At 44.3% G+C, this 12,611-nt stretch overlaps 1 protein-coding gene across 1 annotated transcript; it reads right to left on the bottom strand.

The window, feature by feature from the left end:
• Positions 1 to 4,842: 4,842 nt before the first annotated feature.
• On the bottom strand, positions 4,843 to 12,363 carry LOC124686566. The gene is made up of 5 exons (XM_047220493.1): positions 12,261 to 12,363; positions 11,710 to 11,822; positions 5,740 to 5,962; positions 5,431 to 5,620; positions 4,843 to 5,358 (listed from the first exon to the last, which is right to left on the bottom strand). Exons 2-5 carry the CDS (start codon positions 11,805 to 11,807, stop codon positions 5,222 to 5,224), a joined length of 648 nt encoding a protein of 215 aa, XP_047076449.1. The 5' UTR covers positions 11,808 to 11,822; positions 12,261 to 12,363; the 3' UTR covers positions 4,843 to 5,221.
• Between the last annotated feature and the right edge of the window lie 248 nt (positions 12,364 to 12,611).

The raw sequence follows: 12,611 nt of genomic DNA, 5'->3' as shown, positions 1-12,611 counted from the left end.
TCATGCATATGTAGGAGGAATAGATCACATCAATATTATCATAGCAATAGTTAACCTCGCAATCTACAAGAGATCATGATCATAGCATAAACCAAGTACTAACACGGTGCACACACCGTCACCTTTGCACACGTGCAGGAGGAATAAAACTACTTTAACAACATTGCTAGAGTAGCACATAGATAAATTGTGATACAAACACATTGCAATCATAAAGAGATATAAATAAGCACCTCACTATGCCATTCAACAGTTGAATAAGTATTCTCGTGAAATATAGCCTAAGAGACCCACACCGTGGCACACACTCGTCACCTTTACACACGTGGGACAAGGAGTCTCCTGGAGATCACATAAGTAAAACTCATTTGACTAGCATAATGACATCTAGATTACAAGCATCATCATATGAATCTCAATCATGTAGGGCAGCTCATGAGATTATTGTATTGAAGTACATAGGAGAGAGATGAACCACATAGCTACCGGTACAGCCCCGAGCCTTGATGGAGAACTACTCCCTCCTCATGGGAGCCGCAGCGGTGATGAAGATGGCGGTGGAGATGGCAGCGGTGTCGATGGAGAAGCCTTCCGGGGGACTTCCCCGCTCCGGCAGGGTGCCGGAACGAGACTCCCGTCCCCCGCATCTTGGCTTCGCGATGGCGGCGGCTCCGGAAGGTTTTCCGTATCGTGGTTTTTCGCCTCGTGGTTTTCGCGACGGAGGCTTTATATAGGCGAAGAGGCGGCGCAGGAGGGTCGAAGGGGTGGCCACACCATATGGCGGCGCGGCCGGGGCCCGGGCCGCGCCGGCCTATGGTCCGGGGGCCCGAGTGCCCCCCTCCGGTCCTTCCCGGTGTTCCGGATGCTTCCGGTGAAAATAGGAACCCGGGTCTTCGTTTCGTCCAATTCCGAGAATATTTCGTTACTAGGATTTCGAAACCAAAAACAGCAGAAAACAGGAACTGGCACTTCGGCATCTTGTTAATAGGTTAGTTCCGTAAAATGCACGAATATGACATAAAGTGTGCATAAAACATGTAGGTATCATCAATAATATGGCATGGAACATAAGAAATTATCGATACGTCGGAGACGTATCAGCAAGCAGCGCGGTAAAACCATATGAACACAAACAATGAAATATATGATAACATAGTTCGAAAGCAAGACATAGTTCAAGAGCAAGACATAGTTCAAGACCACCAACTAAGAAACAAAGTTCATGCAAAACACTAGTAAATATCGATGATCATTCATCATCACCATCTTCTTTTGCACCTCCATCTTGTTCTGCATCTTCATTTTGAACTTCGGTTGTGTGTGCATTAGTAGAATGAATCGAAGGAGATGGTATGAAGCCATCATTGGGAGTAGGCATGGATGGCTTTGGAGAAACCATTGACATGAATCCACCCGGATGAGCTCCCATGGCACCCATTCCTACATTCCCTCTCATGCCTTCTATTCCTCCCACTGAACGCATCCGTCCCATGGAACTCATCCCACCCATGGAACTTATTCCTCCCATGCTTCCATAGCCTCCCATGCCTTCCATGGTACTCATTCCTCCCATGCCTCCATAGCCTCCTATCCCACCCATGGAACTCGTTCCTTCCATGCCTCCGTAGCACCCCATGCCTCTCATGGTACTCATCCTTTTTTGCGCCAAGATTTGATCACACATGAGGTTGATATACTCCTTTTGCCTGTCATCAAGGTTGGATATATCCATCAAAAAGAAATTCTACTCTTTCTCAATGAGGCATTGATTGTCCTCAGCATGCGTCCCTCTTCTCCACTAGTGCGAACCTTCTCTCCTCGGTCGCCACCCTCCTCCTTTCGGCCTCGGCATCTTTCTCTCTACTCAACTTTCTCTCCTCGATCTACCGCATCATTTCTTGCTTGCACCATAGCTACCATAGCTTTGTTAAAATCTTTATCTCCGGACTTGCTCTTTGCTAGTTTAGCTTGTTTCTTTCCAATTGGTCTTCCCCTTGTTGTTTTTGCAATCGAGTTAGGAGTTTCTTCACTTGATGATGAATCTTGAAGGCCAATGACACCATCTATTGTTTCCTTTTGATTGCTTTTCTTAACTTGATTGGGACTTCTAATCCATCATGATTCCTCCACTTTTTTTTATTCTTCAGTTCACTCCAACAATGGTACAACACAATTTTTTTCCCTTCAACCATCTTGCCCTTCTTGTTCGGCTTAGGATCTTCCATGAATAAATTCTAGGCAATCTCGTTCTACATAAGTAAAAAATAGTGTTTGGGTTGAATGGAGAGAGCAGTGCCACCCCAGATCACTAAATAACAAATCTCATGTTTGATATGTTGGTGTCTCATAAAAGGTGAAATATGGTTTAGTGGGATATGACGTTCTTGTCAACAACGAAATACCTACGAGTGACTTCGACAATCTCAAGATTCATCAAATCAGTTTCTTGAACCCTGTCTTCTAGGAGTAGGGTGTGCATGCGTTCGTAGAGGTGAGTGCACGCAAGAATTTGAGAGCATCTGCATCTGAACTATGTTTAATTGTTTTTTGCTTATGTGACACTATCACCGCTAGGAAAAAAGCTAGCCGTAGGATGACTAGCTGTGGCGCACCACTGCTAGCCATGTTATCAGTGGTGCACCTAGTTAACAGTGCACCACCGCTATGGATCTGTCATGGCCACCCCCTCCCCCAGGCTTACCAATGGCGCACCACTTCTTAGTGCGTTACTGCTAAGCCTCGCGGAGGAGTGGGTCCGGCCTATTACAGATAGGGCACTTACCACACTACTTGGTAGCAGTAGCGCACCTGTATGTGGTGCGCCACTATGCTGCCCAAAATTTCATCGCACTACCCACCGCACCACACATGCCCTCCACGTCCCCACCGCACATGGCCCCCACCCCACGCACCGCACCAACGAACATGCCACGCCCCACCCACCGCACCAACCAGACTCGACACGGCACGTCCCCACCCAGACTCCACACTGCGCCGCACACAAGCGCACCTTCTCTTCCTCACCCGTTCTCGCCACACTGCGCCGTAGGGCACCACTAGGGTTCGCCGCCGCCACCATCTCTGGCCAGCATCCCCCCTCGATACCATCCCGACGCTCTCCTCACAACGCCCCGTGCTCCCTTCTCCCACCTGTGCGACGGCTGAGCTCGACCATGAGCATCAGTTCCCTTCTCCCAGCTTCTCTCACCCGCGCATCAACTATTACTCGTGGTGGCGACTGCGCTCCCCACGAGCAAGAGCAGATCGAGTCACCTACGCCGCCTTCTCCCACCCGCGTGGCGGCCGAGCTCGACCAGTGCGCATCAACAGGTATTCGCGCCACGCTTCCCACGAGCAGTACCAGATTGGCGCGCAGCTCGCGAGCAGACAGATGGTGGACCGCGAGTAGTACCAGATCGAGGAGCAGATTGTGGCCCAGTGCGTCGACGCGGCCACTCGGTCTTCACCGACGGCCTTGATTAGGGGTTGGACCTCCTCGGCGGCTGCTACGACGCAAGGGACTACGTCAAGCTTGGCAACGGCATCGACGAGATCGTGGAAGAGCGTCGGCATCGACCAGATCGAGCACGAGCGCGTGCGTATAAGGACTTGATTGCGTTTTAATTCTTTTTAGGGTCCTAGCCGCAAATTATAGAAACTTTGGTTGTATTTATTTGGATCTTGTAAAAACTCTTATTTATGCATGAAGCGGTGGCTTTTTTATTATTCGGGTCCACCCCCTGCCACAACTAGCCCCGTGGCTTTTTATTTAAATATATTTTGGGACTAGTGGCGCACCCTAACGCTACAACAGCGACACACCTTAGTTTTGTAACAGTGGTGTATATTGCTTACCAGTGAAGCACCTGCTAGTACGCCACAAATCTTAGTTTTGTAACAGTGGCATACCATATTGCTTACCAGTGAAGCACATGCTAGTACGCCACTGCTGCATAACTTACCAGTGGAGCGCGCCACTGCTAGCTGACGGGTTAGCAGTGGCGCACCTAGCTGATCGATGTTGTCTGATGGCAATAGCTATATAACCATATGTTTCAGAATATTTTATCTAATTTGTAAATATATACTATTATGTCAGGGTCCAACCTATTAGCTCCTGGACCAAACTAGAATGATAAGAGATGAGATGCAGAAAACATAGCAGAGAGAAGCAGCAACCAAGCTGCGCGTGCAATCAGTTCTGCCCTGCTACCAAGAATCCTCATTCTAAAAAGATTACTCATTGCTGTCTCACAAATCAAGACTACTGGACTATTTGCATTGGTTGTAAAATTTATTTGCCTGCCAGTATTTAGAGAACTGAAGACCGGTGGACACCAAAAACTAGTACAACCATTCAAGCAGGACCTAGATGCTAAAAGGAACGGAAATTCAATTTGGGCTCCCGGCTGTATATGTTCCCTTGACCTAAAATAATATTTCTAATTAAAAGATTCTAGCAGAAAAACCACATGTATATCTCAATAATTTATGTGCATTTGTACAGATTCACAAAACCGATACTTTCATGACCAGTGTAAAAAGACAAAACATGTCTCACAAAAGATCTTATTTTTAGCATCAAATTTTATCGTTTTTACACAGCCCAGAACTTCGCACGAACGTAGCATGTAAAGATGTATACATGAATTTTTCGTTAGATATATTTAATTTCTTTTAAATGTATCAAATGTGCATTTTAAAATAAGGAAAGCATATACACCTAATAGCCAAAACATCACTCCCAAGAAGGAAACATCACTCCTAAGAAGGAAGCAAATTCAAATCTATAATGATGCATGAGTTCTATAAAATTGCAGCCATATGACAGGAATATTCCACTTTAAACAATTGATCACTCAGCAGTCAGCACAAAAGCTTAAATTCAGGTAGTTTTGGAAGAACCAAACTGTTGTCTCTAAGAGGATAAGTACCCATCCTTCCAGCAACAAGTTTTTACATTTTACCAAATATTCATTGCTGACACCTCACAGGCATGCTCGCTGCTGAGCTTGCCATAAACCTTCAGAGAACCGAGATCCTTGGCCCACACAAATAGAATGTTCAAACAGATCAAACCTTCTAAGAATTTATGCATCTTAATTTGATGAAGAATGTTCTTCCTAACAACTAGTAACTAGCACTGTCATCCACAATCATTAGTGCATCACAATCAGACTAATGCTGATGGCAAAAAGAAACTAATGCGGACAAAGACAGATCAAATCTCGCCTTCACTATCTTCATCACTCTCAAATACCATGAATGGAAAACCGAGATCCTTGTGCCCACCCAAATAGCCACCACTAGTCGGGTGCTTGAGGTCTTTTGCACGGTCCTTGCACCCAAAACAATGACCTTATAAAAGATGGAAGTGCATTAGTACATGCATACATGCAACGAATATTTAGCTGAACATATATAACTTACCGCAGTCATTCTCATCCAAAGGGATGCAAAGATAAACATCCTCTTCCTCTCTACAATCGGGATGCACCTCCGCAAAGAATAAACCAGATGTGCCATCTAGTCTTTTCACTAAAAAGTTGAAATGCACGTATCCTTTTCCCTCCTCATCGATTAAGGTCCTCTCTTTTACTTCAATCAATTCCAGCTCGGGCTGAAACTTTAAAAGCACAGGTTAGTTAATCGATCTAGATGAGATATGTTAGCATTACTAATCTGCAAAGAAAACCATTACTAATCTACAAATAAATTTTGACGATTCTAACCTCATACCTGCATATCATTTTTCTTTGCATAGACTTCTAGTGCTATCATCAAGCTCTTTCGATCATGGTCTTGTCTGCGTCTTATCCGCTCCTCGCGGGACGGTGACTTAGGCCTGAGGATCAGTTGGCGCCTTGCATTAGCAACCCAGGCATCATCCAGCTCCTTGAGAGTAAAAGTTGATGGTCTAGGAGTGGGATCCTCCCAAGTCTCCAACCCAGCAAAGACGTCCCTGCATGGCAAATTTAACGTCAATCACTGCTTCATATCAAAGGTGGTGTGGTTCTGATATGGTGCACCAGAAAAGAGTGAAACCGGCAAAAAGAAAATCTTTATATGTAGCAATGATTCATGCAAGAAGTATTGCAACGATTAGAAGATGTGATGGTGGCATCAATACAAGGGCATTTGATGTACATGCATAGAAGATCTCTTAGGCAAAGTGGCTGTTGTATTGGCAACTGAAAGTACCAAGATATGGTATAGACATCCTTCTTTCTTTATGCTATATCAAATATGCACACGATTCCAAAATGATCATATGAAAAGAGCATTAAGTTGTACATTGCATGGATGGCTGGTTTGAAGAGAGCATGAACAATGCGATGTACCTGGTCATGTACCAAAGAGTGCCACATCGCACACGTACTAAGTTATTTATTTCCTTACAACATGTAGTTCCTCCACCAAGTATCAGGTGAGAACCACGATTCAATAAGTTATTACTTTGTCTCTCAATTTGCTAGCAACTGTTGACTGCAAAACTTGAAGAAACTATAATTTTACTCTTGTTACGTTATAGTTTTTTTTTTTGAGATCTTGTTACGTTATAGTTGGTAGTTGGTCATGGTACCAGGTGGGGTGCTAATGCCACAGAGATTTTCTAGCTTGGACACCCCTCAAAGTTGAAAATTGCTCGGTTCAGTCTTAGAGTCCTTGGTACTCCCTCCATTCACAATTAATTTGCGTTCTGGGTTTAGTCAAAGTCAAAATTTTGTAAAGTTTGACTAAATATTTAGGAAAATATATCAACAATGCCTACAATGTAAAATATAAGTATTAGAAACACCATAAATATATTTTCATATTATATGCATTTCGTATTATGGTTGTTGATATTTTTTCCTATACTCTTGGTCAAATTAACAAAGTTTGTCTCTGACGAAACTCAGAACCCGAACTAAATAGAAACGGAGAGAGTACCGTTGAAATGAGCACATTTGCTAATGCTCCAAGAAAATCAGGCGTGTGGTTATTGCAACATTTGCAGTCTACACCATACTTTAATAAGAGATTGACTGAATCACTACATATATGTAATATCAAACAGTCCGTTGCAACAGATGTCATCGTCAAAGGCTATACTTGGCATGTGCTGCATGGTGGGCATGGATTTATATTGTGCAATGGAGGGAGTAATAATTTTTACACAAAAAAATACATAGGCCATCAGTTATGCTATTTGGCATAAATAAGGATTTTGCTAACCATGCAAACAGTTTGTTGCAACAGATACTGTTGTCAAACGCTTAATGCTCCTCCACTACTAATAAGGATTTTGCTAACCGTCCACTCAAATTACTGTACACGGGATTAGAACCATCTTATAGTCCTCATGGAATAAAATCTAATGATCCATATTGCATCACTGGTCTGTAGAACAGTCCAACCGACCCGATTGATCCTGTCATCAGGCAGACCATGTTCTGCCAAATTTCCACCGCTCGTGCCCACACCTGAAACCCGCTTGGAATCACTGGATATTTGGAAACCAACAATGAGTTACCATGTGATTTGCAACTTGATTAGAGCTGGAGCGAAACTCGCTCGGCCGGTGGAGAAATTTTCCGCACCCCATGATCTCACCCGAAGATCCACAATCACAGTCCTCTCCTATTCCCTCTATTTGTTGCACTCTAGCGCTTCTCATATCCGTCCTATCACCTCATGGTGCTGCCACGGCTCATCCCTCCGCTTTCGTGGTGAGTCATGCTTGACGCCAATTGTCGCCGTCATCGCTCCTTTCTTGCACCCACACACTGTGTTGCACTAAGCCAGACGCCGGGCGACAAACAGTGATGAGAGATGCAGGCTCAGACGCCAGTTTGTGCCCCCTGCCATGGATCCCATCATGAAGCTCCTTGAGGACAACACAGAGGTGCCCGGCCAGACACCAAACTCTTCCCCCACCTCTCCTGCCATTTTCATCCAGTTATTGGGACAACGAAGAGGTGCCGGCTGGAACTCGCCAGCAATAGTGCAACCACCCAATATTGCTCCAGCAACTTCGGTCGTTGACGCATCTAAGCTTCATGGGCGCACATGGGTGCCGCTGCATCGTTTGAGTGCAGACCATGTTGCCATCCAAGCGCTGAAGCCACCGCATCCAAAGGCCGACGCACGATATGCCACCGTCATGTAGCTCGCCCGTAGAGAATTGTGTACACCATATGGTGGAAAAGGAAGCAACACAACAAAGACTGAAAACATGAATGATGACCTGTTTATGTATAACTGTTTTCTTCGCCATAAGGATTATTATGCATTTCTACGAGTGCTTTGTGACAAGAATTTTGCATCAGTTTATAAAGCTTTCATATATTTTCCAAGCTTTGTAGAGTCATAGAGTGGGTTCAGTCATGCTTGTACTATAACAAGGTGTTTGCCATAATGATGACAATATCCTTGCTCTTCCTGCTGCAGCCACTCTATCTAATCCAGATCAGGTACAGAACATCAATTATTCCTCCGATTGCATGGTGCATATTTTTCTACGAACAAAATTCCATTGTGGTAGTATTAAACATGTCATACTTGCGCCGCAGGCTATGCCGCGACGTTCCAACAAACACATTTACATTTCACTGTCTGACCTTAAAGCTAGGCGATGCATGTTCAAAATAAGGAACTGAAAATAGACAAACTTCAGTTAACTCTGATCCACTTTTGATATTGTTACTAACTTAGTAGACCTGACATTGATACTGCCAGTTAACTTGACTACAGCTTTGCAGGCCCATCATGGCAATCCATGGTAGCGTATCAGAGTGACACTCTGTTCTCCGCCGTCGCGCCGCTCCCTACGCTCAATCAGCAGCCCCTCCCTCCCTCCGCTCCACTTCTCCCACCATGGCCAAGCTCACGTCGTCCCTTGAGCATCAGATCGAAGGGATCCTCAACCGTAGGTCGGTGGGGAGCCAAAGATGTCCAGCGAAATTCATGGGAAGCTACCGAAGAAGATTCGCAAGAAGGTATGCTCTTCCTCTCTTACTCCTAGGATTCATGGGTGAGTTGACTGTGAAAATCGTCAGAGTTAAGGGGATAAAATTTGGAGTTAGCCCTGTCGCATCTTACTGTTGATTGGTTCATCCCTTTGGTTGACCACCTGCATCAAACTGAATGCTATAGCCCCCCCCCCCCCCCCTCCCCCTCCAATTGCACTCATGATTTCGTTTGAAGTTTAATGCTCCTGCCTAGAAATTTAGGTGTTCATTCAATTATCCCCATCTGCTTACAGAACGTGCAATTCAGAGGATACAATTAGTTGTCACCCTCAAGTATGTAGCTTCTATGAAATAAATGTTGAATGTGGAATGTAAAACTGTTGTCTTGCACAATAAAACTATTTAATTTAATATCTTGATGTTATATTATCATATATACTGCAGAAGTCCAGCGAGGCCTGTGGGGTTCAGAAAGGTACCAGCGATTCTCGTGTAGAGCAGCGGGACGGTAACGAGGTTACCACGTCACTTCCATCTTCAAAGAAAAGCACGAAGAAGGTTATATTTTTTAGACGTTACTCATACTTGCCTGTATGACTATATACTTTGTATCTGCCAGTACATTTCATAGTTAAGGCTGTAGAACATATTCCAGTTGCTCTTTGTTTTATGCAGATGTCTAATTTGTTTGGTCTGTTGCTTACATTGTCCGAAATTCCTTGTCTGCAGGTTACAATCGCACATTCAGATAAAACATGTCAAACTACAGGGACCAAAAGACCACTTTCAGAGGCTAGTGGTAGCTCAACTAGTGCCTTCGGTCATCCCCGTTAAAGTCCCAGTGAACTGTAACCAAATAATGAGCAATTGAGTACTTGGTTCTTATTATCCATCTTTCTACTATATAACCCCGAAAAAAGTGATCCAAAAATGGATTTGGCCTAAAGTCTCAGGATATGTCCGACCAAATATTTTACCGACGCAATAGTAAAATCCAGCAAATAAAGCAAAAACGGCTCCCATAGAAAGTACATAATGGAAATGTGCAACCACATAATAAGTATCATGTAGAGCAATGTCTAGCCCAGAGTTTGCGAGAACTATTCCAGTGAGCCCTCCTACGGTGAACAAAAAGATGAACCCTACAGCAAATAACATGGGTGTTTTGTATATTGCACAACCTTTCAACGGAAATCTGCTAGTAGTAACGTAGTATCATCATGGAGTTTGCTTGTTTCCTTGTTATCTGTATACACGGAATTTGCTTATTATCCATATACACGGAGTAAGCTTGTTTGCTTGTTATCTGTATACATGGAGTTTGCTTGTTATCCATATACACGGAGTAAGCTTGTTTACTTGTTTGCCTGGAAACTATTACCCTAGTTTGCTTGTTATCGATCCGTATACACGGAGTTTCCTGTGGTAAGTGTTTGATTTCCTCTGAGTAGCAGCCAGACACATGTATATACTCTTGTACTGATGAACATGCTCGCTGGCACATCAGCCTTGTTAAATCATGTATACCTTACAAAATGAGGTAACTTGTATTTGTTTCCTTGTACAACAGGTTGATGGAGTGATTTGGAGGAACAAATGATCTCATCATTTGAGGCTAGTTTCCTGTAGTTTTTGGAACTGGCATTTGAGGCCTTGATTACAAAATTACTTTATTGGAGTTTTGATCACTAATAGAAGCCAATGGTCTTCATTGTGTACTAGTGTAATGAATCTGGTTGTGTAATATCGTGTACTCATTCTAAAAGAGATGCTCGTGTGTTTAAGAAAGGCATTTTCCTGTCATTTCCCTTTGTATTGTTTTGAGATACTCTGAATATCTTGAGACATTTTCCTATCATTTCCCTTTGTAGTATTTTGAGATAGTCTGAATTTCTAGACGTGTTCTTATACATGAATGTATTATACTGTAGTAAGTATATGTGCTAGCAGTTGTACCAAATCCGTTGTCTGAAGGAAGCTTTGTGCTGGGACAAAAAATGATCCTTGCCTCGTCCTGGCAGCTGGCGAAGTTCTCACTCTGAGCTTTGAGGTGTCAGTGCAGCGTCACATGCAGCAACGCTTGATACAGCTCCTCTGTGCGTGCGGTACTAGTAGCTGTCATAGATGACATTAGTGGCTTTACATGGGCTTAGCGAACGCCCGCCTAAACTCAACGAAATGAACAAACATGTAGCGGCAACCAGCACAAGTCAGGCGGACAGAGGTGGTCAGCTAGTGGGCACCCATGGACAGGCCCACCTACAGGCATAGATTCATCAGTGAAACAAACATGATGTGCCTCATGGACAGATAAAGATCAGTGAAACAAACATGATGCGCCTCATGGAGAGATAAAGAACACAATAACTTTCACTGTTTCCTTGATTGGTGCTTATAGGGGCTTACAAGCCTAGTCCATTATAATTCATTGATCCACAAGTTGGATCAGACCTTTCTTGACAAACTCCAACTCTACCTCGAAAGAAAAGAAAAAACTTAAACAAACACAAACTTTGGAAACTAACTGAGCAACTTGATAACCAAGATAACAGAGATCACAAGGCAAAGCTTCATGCTGCAGGTCACTGGCCGAAGGCATGTATTGCTGGCCCCACATAGTATGGGGTATAACGTGAACAAATAAAGCATGTATTTAGCTATATTACCCGCTTATAACTTGGGAACAAATTGGAGTTTTTAGATCCTGTTACAAAAAGTTGAGGGCATGCATGCAAAAAATGAGATGCTTACATACCTGTTTAAGATATGTCCTTCACCAGAAACTAAGGTATGCTGTCTAGGCGGAGAAGTGGTTCCACTCGAGCTTGAGGATGAGGTCCGGGTCAACGACATCGCAATTGATCAAGCCTGCAACAAGAGTAAGCGCTGAAATTGCTGGCAATCAGATCTACAACCGAAGCTAGGGTTAGGAGGGCTTTGGGGCAGCTCGACTCCTCCTAAGCTTCACTCCATCTCCTAACTCCACTTCACCTCCTAGAGGTTAAAAAAAAGTGTTTGCTTGGCTTTGGCTAACAAAAATTAGTTCAAGATCCATTTGGTAGAAAGACTGCTGTGAGGTCTCAAAAAAAGAAAAAGATTGCTGTGAAAAAGCATAGAAGTACGCCCTGGTTGTTTTAGTTTTCAATTCCACCTGTTAATTCAAGCATAGCAGTTCTACACTGTTTTTTTTCTGCCGATTGTTTTCCATTGTGAGGCATGCTACAAGATCATACTCCGAGCCGAATAGAACAGTAAACGCAAATAAAATAATTTAGAACCATTGTTGTAAAGGGGTAGGCCGGCTACCTTCTTCAAAGGGCAGAATTAGAGGAGATCTTGGAGGAGGCGCCGGCGGTGACCTTGCTGTGACAGCTGAGAGGTCCCGGTCGATGGCGTCCGGGCGGCGTCGCGGTTCAGGAAAGATGGAGATACCTACTTTGGTACGGATTCTGCAGCGACGAGACACGGCGGCGTGAGAGACGGGACGGGTGGGGGCGGCGGTGTGGTCGGGGCGGCTGGGGAGAGGCGGCAGAAGCAAGCTGGGGTTGCCGAGTGAAGGAAATGGGAGAGAACGAGTTCGGGTTACAGGCGTGTGATGTGATTATGCACGCAGGCCGGAAGGCCCAGAGGAATGCTCGCTTGCGCGCGCGCTCTGCG

Source organism: Lolium rigidum, chromosome 2, assembly GCF_022539505.1.
Source record: "Lolium rigidum isolate FL_2022 chromosome 2, APGP_CSIRO_Lrig_0.1, whole genome shotgun sequence".
Classification (NCBI taxonomy): domain Eukaryota; kingdom Viridiplantae; phylum Streptophyta; class Magnoliopsida; order Poales; family Poaceae; genus Lolium; species Lolium rigidum.
Note: the sequence above shows the minus strand (reverse complement) of the source record. Positions and strands in the feature narration are given on the sequence as shown.

Bases quoted from the DNA above. Each gene is read 5' to 3' on its own strand.
- LOC124686566 (XM_047220493.1), bottom strand. From the start codon at position 11,807: ATGTCGTTGACCCGGACCTCATCCTCAAGCTCGAGTGGAACCACTTCT. The intron at 5,963-11,709 runs GTATGTAAGCAT...TTTGCCATGCAG, and splicing joins GAAGGACATATCTTAAACAG to GGACGTCTTTGCTGGGTTGG. The intron at 5,359-5,430 runs GTAAGTTATATA...ATCTTTTATAAG, and splicing joins TTTGGATGAGAATGACTGCG to GTCATTGTTTTGGGTGCAAG.